This window comes from Lipotes vexillifer, unplaced genomic scaffold (assembly GCF_000442215.2).
Source record: "Lipotes vexillifer unplaced genomic scaffold, Lipotes_vexillifer_v1.1 scaffold778, whole genome shotgun sequence".
Taxonomy (NCBI): domain Eukaryota; kingdom Metazoa; phylum Chordata; class Mammalia; order Artiodactyla; family Lipotidae; genus Lipotes; species Lipotes vexillifer.
In genome coordinates, this window is record NW_006774127.1 from 2,187,456 (window position 1) to 2,209,694 (window position 22,239).

Genomic DNA, 22,239 nt, shown 5'->3' on the forward strand with positions numbered 1-22,239 from the left:
AAAAAAAAAAAAATTATGTAATTGTGGCTATCAACCTAAAATTGCCAACTTTTTGTCATGCCAAGTCATTGTTGAAATTATCACTATTTTTTGTTACCTCATTTCATTAAGGGGAAGCTATTTTAACATGAAAAAAGAGAAAAGACATTGCACTAGAACAAAGGGCGGGCATTTAAAATAAATTAGTTCAGTTTTATGAAAACCTCCACGATAGCGTCCTTATCTTTTTAATTTTGGCACTAGTGAAAATGTTATCACAGGGTGATATTTGGGAAACACTGGCCTGAATGAGACGTCACTGAGAAAGTGGGCTTTGCCCGGACCAAGCACAGCGAAGAGAGAGGGATTGTCAAGTGCATCAAGGAGCGAGAATAATCACCTGGAGGTGGTAATGGCTGGGGCCCACAGGAGGGGCAATGAAGGATAGCGGAAATGTAAGTGATACTAGGGAATGGGGCACTTTAAAACCCAGGGAGAAATTCAGATTTGCCGTAGAATACAATGCACAGCCATTGGAGCTTTTTGAGCCTCAGAACATGAAAATGGCATTTCAAAAGATCGATCTGGTGGCTTAATGTCGTGTGAACTTGGGAGGCTTGAGTGGGGGCTGGGGACCCTGTTGCTCTTAGATTAAGTTGCGAGTGGGTGGAGCCCAGAATAGGAGAGTGGGTACACAGGTAGGGGAAAGGTCAAGTTCAAGAAACTTCAGAAGAAAGAAAAGATAGGACTTGGTGACACACTTAAACATAAGAGGAGGGAGGACTGAAAATTACAGCCAAAGTTTCTAGCCTTGGAGAATTGAAAAATAGTGGAAATATTGACACAAATTAGAAAATATGTGTAATTTTATTTATATATTTATTGAAATATAGTTAATTTACAACGTCATGTTAGTCTTAGGTGTACAGCACAGTGATTCATTTATACATATATGTATATGTACATATATATGTTCTCTTTCAGATTCTTTTCTCTTACAGGTTATTACAAAATATTGAGTAGAGTTTCCTGTGCTATACAGTAGGCCCTTGTTGGTTATCTATTTTATATATAGTAGTGTGTATTTGTTAATCCCAACCTCCTAATTTATCTCTCTCCCCGACAATTTCTTAGTTGATGTAATAAAGTACTAAATTTGTGTTGTAGCTTATCCTGGGAGTGGGTGAAACCACAAATAGTATTTTGTGGACTCTATGCTTCTGTCAGGGACCTGGGAAAGAAGCTTGATTTACTGATTGAATGTTAGCAAAACACTTCCTTCCCATGTGTTTTCAGAAGCTAAGTGAACATTATGTACTTCGTTCTTTCTTTACCCCCCCAAATTAGGAAACTATGGTATGTGATTAGGAAATTACGGGATTTAGACATGATTTGTCCAAGGTAGAGGGGCACTTCAGAGTTGGAGCTGAAGAAACCATGCGGTGTGTACTCTGAAAAAACAAGCTTCATTTTCTCTAAGAGTAAATGTCTCTTTTGCTCAGTTGTATCCCCAGAATCTCACTCATAATTGGTGCATATTTCTTTAAAAATGAGTGGTAGATCTAGATAGAGTGGGATTTTATGCTGTGTAATAAATTATCTTTTATCATATCTGGTAGAGAGGACAAAGAGAATTCTATCTCAAGATCGCAAAATTTTTCTACTAGGAGAAATCGTATGTCATGAACTAAACTCAGTGTGACCCTAAATGATCTTTGCACAAAATCGAGGCAAAGTTCTCTTTGTGCTGACTCTATTGAAACCCTTTCCACTTTTTGATATAACCAAATTCCACTGGAATGACTCTTAAATTAAGACATTGCTAATCTTGTACATATGAACAAGACATTGCTAGTCTTATACATATGAACATATGTACATAATCTTTTTGAGATGTTACCAGAATTCTTCCAGTCAGAAGCAATCCAGCATCAGCACCTTGGAAAAACAAAAGCCCCGAGCTGGTTGGATAATGTTTGAGGCTGGAGGTGAGGGAAGTTGGGGCCAGAGTCTGACAGGTCTGGAGTTTTGCAATGGGAAGCCACTGGGGAATTTCTAAAAAGGAAAGAGACATGAGATTTAAAGTTTGAAGAGATGACTTTGTGATAGCTGATGTTGGGAGCTTGAACAAGGGTGGAGATGGTGAGAAGTCAGCACCCTTGAGAGAGGCTGGGAAGTCAAAGCGCGGCGTACAGATTCTGGCCTCTGTGCAGCTGATGGTGTTGCTGATGACCTGAAGTCCTGAACCCTGGGGGAGGACCAGGTTTCTAGGCAGATTGCGAAGATTTCAACTTAAGTTTTGGAAGCAGCTGTGTAAAAGCAAAGGGAAGTGGAAGGAAACAGGACATCACAGGCCTATTTGAGGAGAGTTGAAAAAGGTGGCAGATTTAGAATTATCATAAGAAAATTAATCGCTTTCCTATAACCAAATAACAATTGAAAAGTGCAATGAAAAAAAAAAAGAACAGGTATCTTGACGATTTTAAAAAGGAAAAAGAAAGTGCAATGAAAGGAACTCTCCCATTTACAATAGTAACAAAAACCGAAACACTTAAGAGTAAACCCAACTAGAAATGTAGAAAACGTTTATGAAATATACGTTATGAAAATGTCACTTAAAGGCATTAAAGAAGAATTTAATAAATGGATAAATATGCTACATTCAAGAATGGGAATACTTAATATTGTAAAGAGGTAAATTCCCCTCAAATTTATTTATGAAGTCATTTTTTTTAAACTTGCTGAAAATAATTCTAAAGGTAAATGGGAAAAAATAAGCATGTGAGACTATCCAGGAAAATGCTAAACAAAGTAATGATGAGGTTTTAGAGGCATGATGCAGTTTCTATTTACACATTTGTGAGTTTGCATATTTTCATAAGTACATATTACCTTTGTAATTAGAGAAACAAGAAATAAAACACTAACAGGAGCTGTAATAAATTATGATCTAGCCACAGAAAAGATGGAAGAGTTTGTATGTGTGTATGTATATGTGTGTGTGTGTGTGTGTGTGTGTGTGTGTGTGTGTTTCCACTGGAAAGCAATGGTATAAGGATTACACTGGGGAGGAAATATTAATGCTGACTATACAGAAATAAAAAGGATTATCAGAAGATACTGTAAACAACTGTGTACCAACAAATTGATAACTTAGGTGAAATCGACAAGTTTCTAGAAAGCCATAATCCTACCAAAGCTGATTTGAGAAGAAATGGAAAATCTGAATAGACCTATAAAGAGTAAAGAAATTATGGATTAGTAATTGAAAACACTTTCTACAAAGAAAAGCCCAGGCACAGTAAAAGGATCAATTATGCACCGTAACCAGGTGGACTTTACTGGGTTGGCCAAAAAGTTCGTTTGGGTTTTTCCATAAGACGTTACAGAAAAACCCGAACGAACTTTTTGGCCAACACAATATCTCAGACTGTTAGGTTGGTTTAACATTGAAAATCAGTTAATGTACTACATATATCAGTAGGTAAAGGACAAACACCAGATGATCATCTCAAGAGATGTAGAAAAAGCATCTGACAAACGCTAACACCTTTTCATGATAAAAGCACTCAATACGCTAGGAACAGAAGGAAATTTCCCCAACCTAATAAAGGGCATCTATGAAAAACCCACAGCTACTGTCATACTCAATGGTTGAAAATTTGAATGCTTTCCTCCAAAGATCAGGAATAAGACAAGGATGTCCACCCCTTCTATTCAATGTTGTATTGAAGGTACTGGGCAGTTAGACAAGGAAAAGAAAGAAAAGGCATCCAGATTTTGAAGGAAGAAATAAAATTATCTCTATTTGCAGATGATGTGATCTTATATATGAAAATTCAAAAGTATTAGAGATAATAAAGGAGTTCAACAAAGTTGAAAGATACAAGTTGAATATACAAAAGTCAGTTATATTTCTGTACACTAGAAATGAACAATCCAAAAGTGAAATTAAGAAAACAGTTCCAGTCGCTGGCTCGCAACTTTGGGGAGTTTCAAGCAGCCACAGTGACGGCAGCAACCCTGGACGCAGGAAACGTCTGGTCCGGCTCTGGTAATGAGAGGCCCTAAGATCCCAGAGGTACCATATGAGAAGTCTGGAATGTGTTGGGGACTTGGCTTCCTGCAAACATTGGTTAAGAATCCGCCTGCCAGTGCAGGGGACACGGGTTCTATCCCTGGTCCGGGAAGATCCCACATGCCACAGAACAACTAAGCCCGTATGTCACAACTACTGAGCCTGCACTCTAGAGCCCGTGAGCCACAACTACTGAGCTCACATGCTGCAACTACTGAAGCGCACGCGCCTAGAGCCCGTGCTCTGCAATGAGAGGCCACCGCAATGAGAAGCCCATGCACCACAACAAAGAGTAGCTCCCACTGGATGCAACTAGAGAAAGCCCACGCGCAGCAACGAAGACCCAACGCAACCAAAAATAAATAAATAAATAAAATTGATTCTTTAAAAAAAAACAAACTGTAACTTTGTTTGAATTACTCCAAAGTTGATATCTTCTTCAAAAATAATAAAGAAGAAATATTGCAAAATTAAAAAAAGGAAAACAATTCCATTTATAATAGCATAAAAATAATAAAATATTTAGGAATAGACTGAATAAAAGAAGTATAAAATGTATACTCTGAAAATTACAAAACAGTTAAAATTAAAGAAGACATAAATAAGTGGAAGAACATCTCTTGTTCATGGATGTGAAGATTTAATCTTGCTAAGATGACAATACTCCCTCAATTCACCTATAGCTTCAGTGAAATCCCTATCAAAATCCAGGCTGGCTTTTTTGTAGAAATTGACAAGCTGATCCTAAAATTCATATGACAGTTGAACAGATCCAGAATAGCCAAAACAATCTTGAAATAGAACAAAGTTTGAGCACTCATACCTCCCAGTTTCAAAACTTACCACAAAGCTATGGTAATTACTGTGGTCTAAATGTTTGTGTTCCCCTCAAATCATAGGTTGAAGCCCTACCCCAAAAGTGATAGTATTAGTAGGTGGGGCCTTTGGGGCAGGTACTTAATTCATGAGGGTAGAATCCTAATGAGTAGGATTAGTGCCTTATAACAGAGATGCCAGAGAGATTCCTAGCCCCTTCTGCTCTGTATAAATAAAACGAGAAGTCTGCAAACTGGAGGAAAGCCTTCACCCAACCATGCAGGTACCCTGATCTTGGACTTGCAGCCTCCAGAACAGTGAGAAATAAATGTTTGTTGTTTATAAGCCACCCAGTCCCATAGTATTTTGTTATAGCAGACTGAGTGGACTAAGACAGTAATCAAGACAGAGTGGTCATGGCATGAGGAGAGACCTGTAGATTGATGGAATAGAATTGAGTGACAACAGATAAGCTCTCACATTTACAGTGAATTGATTTCCAACAAGGGTGTCAAGATAATTCAATGGGGAAAGAATAGGCTCTTTTTTTTTTTTTTTTAAGAATAGGCTTTTAAACAAATGTTGCTGATACAGCTGGTTTATCCACTTGCAAAGGAATGAAGTCGGACCCCTTCTTCACATCAAATATAAGAACGAACTCAAAATAGATCATAGAGCTAAATGTCTATTTAAGAGCTAAAATTATAAAAGAAAGCTAAAAGTATAAAACCCTTAGAAGAAAATACAGGAGTAAATCTTTGAGACTTTTGGTTAGGCAAAGTCTTACTAGACATGACACCAAAAGCACAAGCAACCAAAGAAAATAGATGCATTGGACTTGATCAAAATTAAAAACTTTGGTGTTTCAAACAAAGTATAAAGCCAGCCCGCAGAGTAGGAGAATATTTGCAAATCACATATCTGATAAGGATATTTTATCTATAGATACGTAGATATTTATATACAGTTGGTATCTGCTGGGGATTGGTTCCAGGACCCCCACCCCCACCCCGATGGATACTGAAATCCATGGATGCTCAAGTGGCTTATATAAAATGGCATAGTATTTGCATATAATCTATGCATAATCTATGCATATCGTCCCATATACTTTAAATCATCTCTAGATTACTTATAATACCTAATACAATGTAAATACTATATAAATAGTTGCCCGGGGTACAGCAAATGCATTTTGCTTTTTTGGGACTTTCTGGAATTAAAAAAATATATTTTTTCATTTCATGGTTGGTTGAATCCATGGATGTGGAACCTGTGATATGGAGTGGTGGCGGGGTGCAACTGAATATAGATATCTATAGATAAGGGTATTTAGAATATACAAAGAATTCTCACAACTCAATAGTAAAAAGGCAAATAGCCCAATTTAAAAATGGGCCAAAAAAAAAAAATCTAAATAGAAATTTCTCCAAAGAAGATATATCAATAGCTAATAAAGCACACAAAAGGATGCTCAAAGTCATTAGTCATCAGAGAGATGAAAATTAGAACCACAGGGATATAAAACCACGGAGACCGACAATAACAAGGATTAGTGAAGATGGGGAGAAACTGGAACCCTCATACACTGCTGGTGGGAATTTAAAATGGTGCAGATGCTGTGGGAAACATTCTGCCAGTTCCTAAAAATGTTAAACATATAACTCAGCAACTTCATTCATAGGTTTACAAGAGAAATAAAAATATAAGTCTACACAACAACCTGGACAACGTTATTCACAATAGCCAGAAAGTAGGAACAAGCCAAATGCCCATCACCTGATAAGTCGGTAAAGAAAATATGGTATATCTATACAATAGAATATCACTCAGTCATGAGAAGGATTGAAGAACAGATTCATGCTAAGTGAAAGAAGCCAGTCACAAAATACCACATATTCTATGATTCCATTTATGTGAAATGTCCAGAATAGGCGAATCCAGAGACATAAAGTAGATGAGTGGTTGCTAGGACTAGTGGGGTTTGAGGTTAAATAAAGAGTGATTGCTGATGGGTACAGGATTTCTTTTTTGGGGATGATGAAAATGTTCTAAGTTGATTGTGCTGATGGTTATACAACCCAGTGAGTATGTTACAAACCGATGAATTATACACTTCAAATGGATGAATTGTATAGTGTATGAATTATATCTTGATAAAAATTGTTATATAAAAAAATACTAAGTGAAAAGGTTGCAGAACAATATATAATATGAATATATTTTTGTGAAATAGTATAAGTTCATAATAAAACACTATATTCTTAAAAATTAGCAAAATTTGTGAAGTTTGTGTAAGTGTAAGAGACATTAGTGATAATAGTAGCTTTAATCATGTAACAAATCTGGTGACAAAATTTCTTACCAGTAATCGATCCCCCCTCATTAATAAAATACAACAATTAGTATTTATTGCATTCTTTCTGTATGCCAACATTGTGCGAAATTCTTATCATGCATTTTGTCTTTGTTTTTCACAACACTTGATGATGGCCCCGTATTTTCTGTAACTCTCCCCTTTCTTTCTCCAACATACCAAAGTTTACATTTACAAAATTGTATTATTTATCAGAATATCAAAAATGGACAGTTCCTTTTATTGTTAGCAGTAGCTATGAAGGTACATACTGTAGGTCTTAATTGGAATTGGTATTAATGTGATCCTGTGAGTTTTAAGAGCACATTGATAAATCCATCTGCATGTGTTTAAAGATTTTAAGTTTAAACTAAAACATTTTGCATTTGTTATAGTTGATGCTCAATGGAAGGAGAAAAGACTTTTTGTTACTTGTCAGCTTTTTGTTTAATGTAATGCTAAATTTGAAAGACAATCTATGGCAAAGATAATTTTGAGGGTTTTTTTCCCCATTGCAAATATAGGCTAGTGCCTCAGTCAGTTTGGGCCGCTATAACAAAATTCAATGGACTGGTGGCTTAAACAACAAACATTTATTCCTTGTAGTTCTGGAGGCTAGAAAAGCTGCAGATCAAGGTGCTGACAGATTAGGTTCTTGGGGAGGGCCCTCTTCCTGCCTTCTTTCTTGCTGTGAGAGCAAGCTCTGTGGTCTCTTTTTTATAGGGGCACTAATCCCATCATGAAAGCCCCATCCCCATGACCTCATCTAAACCTAAGCACTTCTCAAAGACCCCACCTTTGAAAACATCACATTGCAGGCTAGAGCTTCATCATATGAATTTTGGGTGGGGATACGATTCTGTCCATAGCAACTAACTGTGATGGAAATCTTGTCCATAAGTGCTAACCCTAGCATTTTTTTGTTTGTGTTTAGTATTATGTGCCAAGAACCTTGCAAAGAAAGACTTCTTCAGTAAGTAAAACAGCCATTTTTGCTCTCTTACAATATTAATGTTCTTCACATATTTCTGAAATTTAAAACTTAAAAAAAAAAGCAACCCTGGGAGTATTCTCCTAAAAGTCCTGCCGTTTGCTGACTAGAAATCCACAGTTTGACAAGCTTCCTTTCCCAGTTGTCTACCACATAGAGACTCCGTAGCTCCAAGGCACAGAATTTATAACTCATACGAGAGCAACTCTCTCTCATTCCCTATTCCGGCCACCACCCTGTTTTCTCTCTTTCCATCCATTCATGTATCGCTTTCTGCTGGGTGAAGTATCCTCAGCTCCAATACAGACAAGACATTTTTCTATAAAACGTCTGGGTTTGAGTAAAATTGTTGGTGAAATTTGATCAATTAAATCACACTTTAAAAGCCTTGTAATTAAAGGAATTGTAATAAAAATATAAATGGAGGATCCTTTTCTAAAGGAAGGAATCACCTCATAAGAAGTTTGCCTACTATAAAGTAGGCGCCTGCAGCATGATATTTTTCACTCTCTTTCTGATCCTCACAAGAATGCTGCTCAGTTCCTAGGTGGTTCTACTCATGCTTTAAAGGTAAAGAAACTTAGGTTCGCAGGCTTTATTCAGTTAGCTAAGAAGCTCCAGAGTGATGGCTCACGTCCAAGTCTATCTCTAAAACCCTTACCTGGCCACCTCTCTGATCTTATAAACCTGTCTGATTCATACTCCAGCATTTAGGAACTTACCTAATTAAAACTCGGTGAGTACTTGCTTCCAGAGATAAAATAGACGAAGACCAGTAAACAAGATTTCTAGGTATTATTATTTTTTAGAAAGTATAAATATAAATAATTGTAGACACCTTTCCCTCCATTTAGCTAGCCCCACTGAGTGATCATCAGAAATGGAAATTTGAATTTAAGCCTATTTTTAGAGTTTTCATTTCTAGCCTCTAAAAATCTGAGGAGGATGTCATTCTGGGTTGTCTTTCTTAGAAAGCTTAATGGAAATAATTTATTTTGCTGATTGAAACTAACCTTAAACTTGAGAATAAAATGTACCAGGGTAGTCTTAATCAAATAGATGACCTTGAAGCTCGCTTTACTTGCAGCACTGGGTTCTGTCTTCTCATCCAGTGTGGCTGTCCCCTCTCCTCTAGGACTCCCTGACCCTTTTGCAAAGATCGTTGTGGATGGATCTGGGCAGTGCCACTCAACGGACACTGTGAAGAACACGTTGGACCCAAAGTGGAACCAGCACTACGATCTGTGAGTTGATTGTCCTATAAGCCACTTGGGGAGCGGCAGGAAAGTTGGTATCTAACTTGTAAGAGAAGCATTTAATTTTTTTTTTTTTAAAAAGGGATTATTAAACTTCTTACTGATAACAAACGTGGATGGCCAAACAAATACATACTGCCTACTTTTAGAATTCATATACTTGGAAGTTCTTGTGTTTGACATTTTCATACATTTTAATGGTTTGCTTCTGTAACTGTGGTCTTCAAACTTTCAATCTCCTGGCCATACTAAGAGGAAAAAAGGGCCATAGTTCAGGTCCTCTATATGCTACTGTTTTTTTCAGCAAAACCCAGAACATGGTTGTAAAATGCATTATTTGAAATACATTATTATTAGTAGTAGTATTTTATTTGTTTAGATGTTGACGGTAGGAGTTTATTAATTAATTTATTTTTGCTGTGTTGGGTCTTCGTTTCTGTGTGAGGGCTTTCTCTAGTTGTGGCAAGCGGGGGCCACTCTTCATCGCAGTGCACGGGCCTCTCACTATCGCGGCCTCTCTTGTTGCGGAGCACAGGCTCCAGATGCTCAGGCTCAGTAGTTGTGGCTCACGGGCCTAGTTGCTCCGCGGCATGTGGGATCCTCCCAGACCAGGGCTCGAACCTGTGTCCCCTGCATTAGCAGGCAGATTCTCAACCACTGAACCACCAGGGAGGCCCCCATTATTATTATTTTACATATTTATGATACAAATATAATATATATATATATTTCTGTTGATTTTTAAAAAAATTTTGCTTTTTAGTACAAATATATTTTCTGCAAGAGAAAATAAAGTTTGGTATGACTGGAGGTATATAAGCCCACACACCATCAGACAATTTCTTATATTCATTTGTTAAATGGATTGCACTTTGAAAATCTATTTTGTAGGCACCTATGTTTTCATGTCCCTGCTAAGAAATGTTTGTCCAAGTAATGCTGAGTGATTATTATTGGCTTTTTACTAACACAAATTGAACTGTGTTTGAGTGGGATGTTTAGTAGTTGGATCCTGAGGCTCATTTGCAGTTACACTGTGGCACCGGAAGTAGCCTGGAATGTGGTTGTCAGTCCATGTCCCGAAAGCTCCCTTCTGTGGTTGACCTACACTGAGAGAAAGTGGCAGCTTTCCTCTCTGAGTTAGTGCCCTTTTGTGTACTTTGGATGGATGGAGGGTTTGTAAGTAGTCCCTTGTTGCAAATTAGTATTCTCTATTAAGCCTAATTGGTGGGGTTTTGGTTTTTTTTGGCCACACCATGTGGTATGCAGGATCTTAGTTCTCCGACCAGGGATCGAACCGGTGCCCCTGCAGTGGAAGTGCAGAGTCTTAACCACTGGACCGCCAGGGAAGTCCTGGTGGGAACTTTTGAATCCTGCCATTATCCTCTGGAACTATAAAAATATAGTAAATCTCTGTTATAAGATTATTATCATTATGTGGTTGTCTGCATGTGTTTCTTACATAACCGGTTGTAGTCCTTTCCCAGCCCATTGAAGTTAGTAGATATATACTTATTAAGCGCCTGTTAGCTGTGGATATAGAGCCAACGTTATTTTAAAAGGATTCTTCTGGACTAACAAGTCAATCAGATAAAATCTCAATGGGCTATCGCAATTGAGAAATACAATTAAAAATGAGTTTGCATGTTGGTTTCAGATACGTTGGGAAAACGGATTCTATAACCATCAGCGTGTGGAACCACAAGAAAATTCACAAGAAGCAGGGAGCTGGCTTCCTGGGGTGCGTGCGGCTGCTCTCCAATGCCATCAGCAGATTAAAAGATACTGGATGTAAGAACCCAACGTTTTTCTGCCTCTTAATGCAACTGAAGAAGGCTTATGGGGCATCATTTTTTATTTTATTTTTTTGAATACTGAATACAGAATTCCTGCCTTCCTCTCTAGTTAACATTTCCCTGGGTTAAGTTTTGAATTGTTTGTTTGCAGACCAGCGTTTGGATCTATGCAAACTAAACCCCTCAGATACTGATGCAGTTCGTGGCCAAATAGTGGGTAAGAACTTTCTCATCTGTATAAAGAGATAATTTTTACAGACTTAACCTTCAGCTCTTCATCACTGAGAAAACACATAAAGGCACTGACCGATGGTGACATACTTCGAAGGACAGGCCCCATACAGGGGCCATCTCTCCAGGACTAAACAATTTCATCTTATGTGGTTTTTATTATTTTATCTAATTCCCTTCATTCTGTCATTCAAGGTGGAGTTAAAATGACTAAGGTACAAAAAGATGTAGGGTTATAATTTGTAATGTAATTTTAATCATCACATGAGTTGACAATTTGTCATATTATCCAAGTGCAGATGGTAAAAATGGTGGCCACATATGCAAGAGTTAAGAAATAGTTTCTTCAGGAGGACCCATCACATATGTAAAAGGCAAAGAGAATTTCTGAAGACTTCCATGTAATATGATTTTACAGAGGACTGACTTATTTAGAATGAAGAAATAAAATGTGCTCATGTCATAAAGCGTTGACTGGAGGTATTCCATTGGAAGTAATTTATCTGTTAAGTAGCTCATCCTGTTATCCATCTCATTTTTATTAGCATTTCAGGGTAACCCACATATTGACTGTATGCATTGCAAGCAATCAAAGAAAACAGTATTTCAGCAGCACACCAGAGTGACTTGTGGCCCCAAATCTTTTAGGTATTGTCTTATGTAGACCTGACCCAAGATAAATGGACAGTGGATATCCATCTGAAAACTCCTGTCATGACAGAGTTCCCACTGACTGCCTTTCTATTTGTGATTTCTTCTTTTCTTTGTGGAGGGATGTGCCGGGGAAAAGTGAATAACTGGAAGCAGCTTCATAAGTGTCTTTGTTGTTCATAGTAGGGACAGAGAATCGACACGTAGGTGCATCCAGACCTTGCACATACTGACAGTGCTCTCTGTGTCCTTATTAAACATAAGTCAAAATCTTCTTAAAATATAAGGTACCTTGGAGGAAGTGAAATTGTGTTCTGTTATTTTGATGAAGGGCACAGACAACACAGCATCTCTTTCTGCTCCACGTTTACAAGGAGTGTTCCAAGTGGTATGCGTTCTGTGCAGCCAATGAGTGAGATGCTTCATACTTGAAAGCATAGGAATGTATATGTGTATGTATAGACATATGCCTCACTTTTTAAAATAATATCATACATAAATTACACATTTGCAATGGCTCACTGTGTTACAGTTGTATAAAATACCACTGGATTTTAATGCAGGATGTTCTTTTTTTTTTAGTCAGTTTACAGACACGAGACAGAATAGGCACTGGAGGGTCCGTGGTAGACTGCAGAGGGCTGTTAGAAAATGAAGGGTACGTATCACTGCAGCGATGCCCACTGAGTTCTCTGCTGCCCAGGCTCTCGCACTGTATGAAAGTTTCCTTCACACCTTTTCAATGCGTTGAATACTTGAGGTGCAGTCTTGGGATAACACTGGGATCCAGTTTCCTCGTTTGTAAAGGAAGCTGTCAAAACTAGTGGGGTAGTGCCCCAGAGGCTCAGGATCCAATTTACAGAGGTTCCCACTGGCCAAAGAGCATCAGTAAAGAATTATAACTGCAGTGGATTAAAGCAATCCATTGAGTTCATAATGATACAGGGAGAAATAAATTCTAAAAAACCCAAGAACCGAAAAACACCCTCAAAAATTCTCATTGGTCACTATCACAATTTTTCAATTCCCCAATGAGTTAACTATTAATGTCATTAATAGTTGCTGACAACATCATGAAAGAGGGATAATCTGACATGAACTTACATCTTGGAGGTCCAGGGGACGGGAATGGGTTGCACAGCCCCGGGGATAAACTCCATCCAGAGGGGGACACCCTGTAGAGTGCAGCAGACAACCTGGTGTCTTGAACAAATACACTGCAAGAAAACTAACTAAAAAGCAAGGAAGAGAACCTGTAAGTTAATAAAAGAGATTTAAGGGACATACCTATTAAATGCGGTGTGTGGACCTCGTTTGGATCCTGATTAATGAGACAGTTGACTGGAGAAATTTGAACACTGACTGGTATTTGATGATATTAAAAAAATTAACGTACATTTTTGGGGTCATGATAATGGTAAAAGGCCTATCTTCCAGAGGTCTGTGCTGAAATATTTAAGGATGAAATGGTAAAATGTTGGGATTGGTTTCAGAATAATCCAGCCCAGGGGGGAGGAGTTGGGCGTGTGGCCACGAGACAATCACTGGAGCTGGGTGATGAGTCCAGGGCATTCACTGAACTAGTCTCAATGTGTGTGTCTCTTTGTACTTTTTCAATGTAGAACGTTTTTCAGAAGTACTTGCTTATAAGGGAAGATAGCCTATTAAGGTAAATTGTCTCCACAATTGTTCAGGGGATCAAGATTTATGTTAAAAGTCACTTTTAAAGTCATTGTGGTATTTTATGTAACCAGGAGTTCTATTATAGAATAAAATGACAAGGAAAATGGAATGTTTGGATATGATTCTGAGTCAAGAAAACTGAAATCTCATTTTCTGAGCTCCTTATAGTACAAGGTTGGTTTTTTCCAACCGTTTGGCTCTGCCTGAGGATGAAATCCTACGAGTGGCCTCAGTGGCACTTTACACATGGCTCCCTTTGGTCACTGGCTCCTCATGAAAAAGTCTGGCTTTCCAATTAAATAGGACAGGACGAATTATATGAAACTAAGCACTGGGGACATTCTATCATATTGCTCAAGAAAAGCAAAACAAATGGAAGTGAGAGCGTGGCATGGAACTTACGGGTGCTTCTCGGTCTTCAGCCGGTATTGTGATGTGGGCTGTGGTCTTCCCCTTCTAGAACTGCGTATGAAGACTCAGGGCCTGGAAGGCCACTCAGCTGCTTCATGGAGGAACCAGCCCCTTACACGGATGGCACTGGGGCTGCTGCTGGCGGGGGTGGCTGCAGGTCTGTGGAATCCCCGAGTCAGGATCAAAGACTTCAGGCCCAGCGACTGCGAAGTCCTGAGGTCCGAGGGTCACTCCAGACGCCGCAGAACCGACCTCACGGCCACCAGTCCCCGGAACTGCCCGAAGGCTACGGTGAGAGCACCCACCCCTCTGTCCCGAGAGCGATCGGTGATGTTTCAGACAGCTTTAATGTTTTCAGCTTTTTTTAGTGACTCGTACCTGCCAGAAGTGCTGAAGTGTGCAGAGGTGTGCCCCACGATGGTTGTGTCAGTGTAAAGAAAAGTAACCCGAGATGGTTGACAAATCTTGCTTGTCATGAATTTGTCCACAATTGCTCCAATCTCCCAGTGTAGCAGTTGTGTGAAGATTTTAGGCAAATGAATATCAAAGAAAACCGAGAGGAGTGGGGCAGGGGCCTGGATGGGGGTATTTGTAGTGCCCTGGGATTTGAACGTGGGGAGGACGGCCTTGGGTACTGAGTGAAAGGATGGGACCTTTTGACAACCACAGAGGGAGCACCTAAATGCAGGAGGAATCCATCTAGATGTGGCAGATCAGACCGGAAGTAAGAGCTAATGCAGGGGACAGAGGTCAAGGTAGGGTCAGTCCCGAGGTGGCAGGTCCAGGGGTGTGGCCGCCCCTCCAAGTGTGAACAGGAGAAGTAAGGTCCACCAGGGCTTGTGACTCGCAGATGCCAGGCAGAAGTTAACTGCTGCGCTTCAAACCCTTCTCTCGGTGCTTTTAAAGACTGTTGGAAGGAAGCTGGGACTCTGTGCTTACAGGATTGGTTGAAAACTCTCTTTGGAATTGAATGTAACTACTGTATCCCCCACTTTCTCATGCAGAACAGAGAACAACGGTGCAGGGGCAGGTTTACTTCCTGCACACGCAGACTGGAGTTAGCACGTGGCACGACCCCAGGATACCCAGGTAAGTTTCCTAAAATTCTCACCATCAAGGCCATTTTCCAGCAGTTGCCTGGACCCCCCCACCCCGGACTGTGGGTGATAGAGCCCCTTTGGTGTGAAGATGTGAACTTGGAAGAGGAGCAGCACAAACAGGGACCTGTAACAGGGGTGCTGGACTCAGACTCTCTGGGCGACGGTCCCAGCTCTCATGCCACCCCCACCCCCCCGTCCCTGACTCTCCAGCTGGTAGATCAGCAGCTGCCGTAATGCAAGGGGGCCCTTTAGAAAGCAATCCTGGATCTTGAAATTAGATCATGTAACTGCAAAAGACCCTCAGCCCTAGATTAAATCAAATGCACTTACTTAAAAAACCGATAAACCCTTAAAGATGTGTTGCTCTCATTCTAAACTAAAAATATTGCTGGGCGAAATGATATGATGTCTGATGTGATGCTTTAAATAATCGGGGTGGGGAAGCGAACAGGGGAGCATTGGAAACAGGTTGGCGATAAGCTGGTAATTGTTAGAGTTGGTTATTCATTATGGTCTCTCTCTCTATTTTTATATGCTTAAAATTTTCCATAATAAAAAGCTAAAAAGGAAATATAAACTCTATTACCTTCCTTCTACTTTACTCCTCCTATTGCCTCAGTCCCTTGGGGACTATTCCTGGGGGAGATGAAGCTTTTCTATACGAATTCCTTCTACAAAGCCATACATCTGAGCCCAGGTCAAAGAGACCCCTGCCCCACCCCCACCCCGTAATGGAATTGTTTCTTTTTTTCTCTTTGCTTTGCTTTCCTTTAAAAAATTTTTTCTTTTGTTTCAGAATAGCATTACTTCCCAATATTTGTAGTAATGCTCATTTCCTTTTTATTCATAATTTGTTTCATCTGAGAACAAGCTTACTGTCTTTGATTTTCCAAATCTGTGTTGAATTTACAATTCAGTATCTGTAATTAGAATGGAAATATTACCTGCAAATGAATGAGGTGTCTCTTTAGTACTCACTGGAAGGAATGTCAGGCTTTGGTCCTGATTAGAAAAGCATCTTGGTCAGTAATGCTGTGCTCCCAGATGACTGTGGAGTATACTGAAATAATGAATCAAGAGGTTAGAATTAGAAAGACTTGCTTATTAACAAAGCCAACTCAAAAAGGAGATGGCCTCTTCCCGGTGCAGATGTCTAGAATTGGAAGATTTTGAATGCATGTTCATACATCCCCATCAGCTTGAAAAAACTTGTACTGTTTGGGAGCTTTTCCATGCAGAAACCTTTCTGACCTTGAGCATTGAATTGTGAATCCAGAGAGTTTTCCAGCAGCCTTCAGATACTTCCTACTACTTTCGCCCTCTTTCATGGAAGGAATGGTACTCCCCAGGCAGACCACATTCCCTATCATGGTCACAGGCTCTGAGGGTTGCGGTTTATCCGTGGGACTGTGCTGCTACTTGGAGCACAGAGGCCTGGGCTCAGTGCAAGTCTGGCGTAAGTAGCGCCGCGACTGTCCCTCTTAGCAGGGCCGGGACACGGCCCCTGGATAAGGGGATGCCCCGGGTTCTCTCACAGAAGTTTTGGTCTTAGGCCTCCACACACAGATGGACGAGCCTCTCTGTATCTTCCGTTTTGGTAGAGACCTTAACAGCGTGAACTGTGATGAACTTGGACCGCTGCCACCCGGTTGGGAAGTCCGAAGTACAGTCTCCGGGAGAATCTATTTTGTGGATCACAATAACCGAACAACCCAGTTTACAGACCCACGGTTACACCACATCATGAAGTAAGACTTTACCAAATCTCTGTTGACCTCGTTAAAATTTCATGTTTTCTACTAACTTTTTCCTTCATTTCTTGATTGCATTGTTGGTTAGCAGAGAATAAGCGTAAGCAAAATATGATAAATATTTGGTGGACAATTGCGTTTTAAACTCTCAAGCCGCTGTGAGCAGTACTGAAGTCCTATGTTGTTGTCACCCTGTTCTAGCTTGCAGCCTAAATAAAATCCCGAGCTGGCAGTATGGGGCAGCTGCACTCACGACGCTTCCGTGGGCAGCACTCTGATGGGATACATGGCCTTAGAGAAGCAGTGAAGTGAGGCTTTCCTTGGTGCCCGCTCACCACTGTCTGGGAGGGCTGATCCAGAGCACTGCTTGCTGGAACCTCTTCCCGGGCCATCATTCCCGGGGGCCGTGGACCTGGGTATGACCTTGGCTCCCACACTCCACGTTCCAGGTTTGCTGTGTCCTCAGAACATGAGAGCCCACGGGGCAGTTGTCATTGACAGCTGATTACAACCGGCAAAACTTGAACAGGACAGATGCTACTGTGTCCAGAAGGTCTCTGGGCTTCTGCCTTTGATGAGTGGGCTTGGAAATCTCTTGGTTATGAGTAGGAGTAGTTATCACTGCATTTCACTTGTTTGCTCCTGTGCATTTTGCCCCCCTCCATGGTTATCTGCTTTGAAAGTTCTCTCGTCAACTCCATTTAACTCTCACCCCCAAGGCACATCTAATAGCGCGTTGGTCAGGCTCACAGATACACACTAGATGCACGATGAATGCTAGCAGTTTCTGTTTTTACTTATGGCAGTGATAATGTATGAGATACGGAGATGGAGGGTCTCCTTGACTGAATCCTAGACATCTATTTAGCCTGAGGGTGGCCACCAGCAGTTTTTCCATAAGAAATTTTGACTAGCAGTTTGCTGAAATGACTGCCCCTCTCAGTCCCTTTGTGCGGGTGCACTGCTGGCAGCAACCTTGGCTGCCGCTCTTGGGGCGACCTCGGTGCTTCTTTTCCTCTGCAGTCACCAGTGCCAACTAAAGGAGCCCAGCCAGCCGCTGCCACTGCCCAGTGAGGGCTCCGTGGAAGACGAGGAGCTTCCCGCCCAGAGATACGAGAGAGATTTAGTCCAGAAACTGAAGGTCCTCAGACACGAGCTCTCGCTTCAGCAACCCCAAGCTGGTCATTGCCGCATCGAAGTATCCAGAGAGGAAATATTTGAGGTACGGGGTTCGGGCACAGAATCTTCCTCCCTGTCAGTAGACAGTGAGTTCTGCTTTCTGTCTGGTGTTTCAGAGACTGATTTTATCGCTCAGTGAAATGCAGTTCCCTCTCTCTGAAATGAAATGCAGAGAGAGGGAACTGTATTTCCTCCTGTGGTAAAAAGGTTTAAAAATCAATGACTTCTGAGTGAAAAGGTAGAGATCTGTACAGAAACTAGTACTAAATAATATTGTAAATCCCTGCGCCCGCGTTGTACAGATTCTGCTTCCTGCCATCCGCACGGTTTCCTAGAATCGAGCATTCCTTCTGCTGCAGCCTTGCATGCAGCCTCCCCTCGTGGCGTTGCCTCCTCAGAGAAGCTAAGTGGCCTCCCTGTTGTCCCTTCTGGAAGGAGGAAGAACTGATGGTTCCGGGCAGGGTTCTGGCCTTTGTCCAGCTCCCCTGCAGGATCAGGGTCCCTAAACAGGCAGGGCCTTTGATAGGCAGGGCCCGTTTCTCGGGCCCACGATAATGAGTAGAATCTCAGCTGTGTCTGGGCCTTTGTGGAATCCTTGGCAGAAATGATCAAACGAGACACAGATTCTCACTGGGCCGCAGCAGCTGAGGGGGCCGCAGAGGGACCGGGGCTTGGGCACAGCCCGATGAGTGGATCAGCTGAAGTGCCTGATTTTGCCCACTGAGCATCGTAAATGTTTGTCGGGGATAGAGAAGAGCTGAATTCTTGAGGTGCTGCTGCCAGATCGTTTCCACTCAGCGTCCTCGTGCCTCTTGGGATCCAGCTTTTGAATTACGTTAAATCTGAAGCCAGAAAAGATCCTTAAGTGCCTTTTCACTGAAAATACCTACAGACATTTAGCTGGTTCCACTCCAGATGCTGAATCTGAGGGACTATTAGGCTGACCGCATGTTTTGTGTGTCTGGTAAGCTGCTTTATGTCTTACTTAGACTCTCCTTGTTTTTTTTGACTCCGTGGGAAAGTGTGATTTTTGACTTCAGTTGTAAAATCAGGCTCAGAATTCTTTTAGTATTCGGACTCTCTTGTGATGTCTTCATTTTGGTTAAAATATATCAATTATTTATAGCACACATTGGAATTAATTTGTGCAGAGAAAATCAACCCTAGCGAGGATGTTCAACTCTTAAGTTATGATTGTGCCGAGAATAAATGTATGTTTCCTTTAGGTACAGTATCACCTGCCATGTGCTTTGCTGTTTCCGAGGGAGAAAAAGTGAAGGAAGCAGCAATGTCCTAGGTGCCAAATAAACATTCTCAATAGGAACCAGACAAAAATCAGATTCAAAGGCTTAAAAATAAGCTCAGATGCTTATTTGTAATTGAGCTCCATTATAAATAACCTTTCATCATTTTATAACTTTAAAAATAAGATTAGCTCTTCTCCCTGAAACTGTAATTTTGATGTGCAGGAGTCTTATCGCCAGATAATGAAGATGCGACCAAAAGACTTGAAAAAGCGACTGATGGTGAAATTCCGCGGAGAAGAAGGTCTGGACTACGGCGGGGTGGCGAGGTGAGAGGCCCGTGCGCCCCCCCGCGCGGATTTGAGCGCGCCTGTGAGCAGATATGTGCAGAGAAGTCGTTTGCCCCTTTCTGGTGCCGGTCTCGGAGCAGTCAGGACTTCAGGTGTTGCCATCAGAGAGCGTTCTTAGAAAAAGAATTCATAAGAGCATGTGCCACGCTAGCATCTTGCCGTGACCCATCAGAACGCGTGTGCGCTTCACCATCACTTTCCTTCTTAGAAAGTATGAATTATTAAACTTCTGCCCTTACTCCCTTCTCCATGTGGCCCGACTGAACCCGAAGTTAATACGGAGGCAGCCTTGCTTCTCTCACTAGAGGACTTTCAGGGGTGGGAGGAAGGCATATACGTTGCATTTGTGTCAAACAAGTTTTGTAAAACGAGATTTTGGTCAAAATAGTTCATGCAAATGATTTTAAAGATAGTAGCTTTTCATGATTATATTCTGTTTCCTGTCTTACCTCTTTTCACCTTTGAGACAACGGTTCTTCTGCTCTTTTAACTGTTTCTTCTAATATAACCAACCATCTAGATCACCAACTCGATCAAGTTCTGATGTTATCTACTGAATTCATGATGTATGGTCATAGGCACAGATAGACCAGGTAATGGTTGTGGTGAGGATCTAATTTAATACTCCTCAGTTTTGTAATATCAGTATTTTTAGTTCTTCTATCATTGTCTTTGTAACTTTATATAATGTTTTTTCACCATTATTTTTTCATGGTCAGCTAGAGACATTATCTCTTGACCTCTCTTTTTCATACGAAAAGGATATTAGTACTCCTGACTCTCCCTTCAGCATTCCTTCCACCTCTTACCTCTTACATTCTGTCATCTGTAGTATCACTTTTATATTGTCGAGGTTGAAGATTTACATTTTGTTCTGTCACCAAAATTATTAAGTCGGTCTCTTGTGCTTGTCTACCTATTATTTATAGGAGTTGAAAAATCAGTACATTGTTTTATATTATTATGACAATGTAAATATTGCTCATTGAGGGATTAAGTGGTATTCTATCATTTAGTTTATCCTTTTGAACAAATTTTAATTTTCCCGAGAATTTCTTCTTCTTCTTTCTTCTTTTCTTAAAACCAGGTCTTGTCTCTGTTGCCCCATTAAACTTCACCTTTGGCCATCCTCACGCACCCCCTTTGCTCCATGTATCTCTCTTGTGGAGACTCTGTCCAGACTGACTGCTGACTCTCTGGACCTGCTGCAGTTGTCTTCATGGGACTTCACTACTTTCTTGGCTTAGAGCCATTGTTGTACGGGTCCTATGGCTTCCTCTTTCTTGGCTTACTCCATTATGTTACCGGAATATATCCTCAAGTAGCTTTCTTAGAAGGGGTGTGTGTGTGTGTGTGTGTGTGTGGCAGGGGGATTTTCCAAGATCTTGAGTCTGAAAATGTCTTATAATCTACAGTTTGACTGGTAGTTTAGCTCTTTATAGGCTTCTAGAAGGAAAACAGTTCTCATTCAGAACTCTGAAGACACTGCTCCACTGCTTCTCAGCACCCAGAGTCACTGTCGGAGAACAGTCTGGCTTTGGGCACGTCTAATTTATTTGACCCCATCCATGGCCACCCATCATCCATAGGTTCCACCACCTTTTTTCTGTTTTTCACGCCCCTCCTGTCTTCACTTCCTCCTTACCTGTAATCCACCATCATAATCGCTCCCTTATGCCCCCTCATAACTTCCTTGCCTCTCTTTCCGTTTGCTGTGTTTACCTGGCAAAATCCCAGCTCTGAAGATCCCCTCCTCAGGCTGCTCTGAGCATTGCCTGAGCGGCTGAATGTGGCTAGAGGCGAACACACTTCCATGCTGCTGGCCTTTCTCTGCATCGATAGCCACCGGCCGCAAGGAGGGTTCAGCACCTACTTCAGTTCCCCGTAGGTCTCTTTCTCAGATCTCTGGCGTCACTTCCACCCATCCTCACTCTTAGCTGCTGACTTTGCTTCCTATTTGACTGAGGAAACAGAAGCAATCTGAAGGGTCTTTCCTCACTGTCACCACCAGATATTGAGTCTGCCATTGTCTGTACTCGTATGGTCAGACTTCCCCGCCATGGCCTTGAGTGGCGCATGCATGTCCCTGTATAAGAGCAATCCTGCCCCTGGCACAGTGCATCCCAGGCCCTTGTGCTTTTCCTGTTATTTCACTTCTATTTCTTTTCATCAAAATGTCCCTTTCTCTTGGGTCATACAAATGTGCTATGGCAACTCCTTCTTAAAAGAAACAAACATGCCCCCCCCCCCCCCCCCCAACCTTTCCCCCTTCTCCAAAGAAACACCTTTTGGGGGAAAAAGACTGAAAGCCAGAGAAGGCATATTGATTTTTTTTTTTTTTTTTTTTTTTTTTTTTTTTAAAAAGCA

The 22,239-nt window shown here is 41.0% G+C and overlaps 1 protein-coding gene across 1 annotated transcript in view; it reads left to right on the forward strand.

Moving 5' to 3' along the window:
• Window positions 1-416: 416 nt before the first annotated feature.
• The window catches only part of SMURF1 (SMAD specific E3 ubiquitin protein ligase 1), a 33,077-nt gene continuing 11,254 nt past the window's right edge, over window positions 417-22,239 (forward strand). The window contains exons 1-11 of the mRNA XM_007448862.1: window positions 417-438; window positions 8,164-8,202; window positions 9,356-9,464; window positions 11,134-11,267; window positions 11,424-11,489; window positions 12,737-12,812; window positions 14,298-14,539; window positions 15,253-15,337; window positions 16,950-17,096; window positions 18,123-18,321; window positions 19,748-19,851. Coding sequence (XP_007448924.1) covers window positions 417-438; window positions 8,164-8,202; window positions 9,356-9,464; window positions 11,134-11,267; window positions 11,424-11,489; window positions 12,737-12,812; window positions 14,298-14,539; window positions 15,253-15,337; window positions 16,950-17,096; window positions 18,123-18,321; window positions 19,748-19,851 — 1,223 coding nt within the window. The remainder of the gene's footprint in view (window positions 439-8,163; window positions 8,203-9,355; window positions 9,465-11,133; window positions 11,268-11,423; window positions 11,490-12,736; window positions 12,813-14,297; window positions 14,540-15,252; window positions 15,338-16,949; window positions 17,097-18,122; window positions 18,322-19,747; window positions 19,852-22,239) is intronic.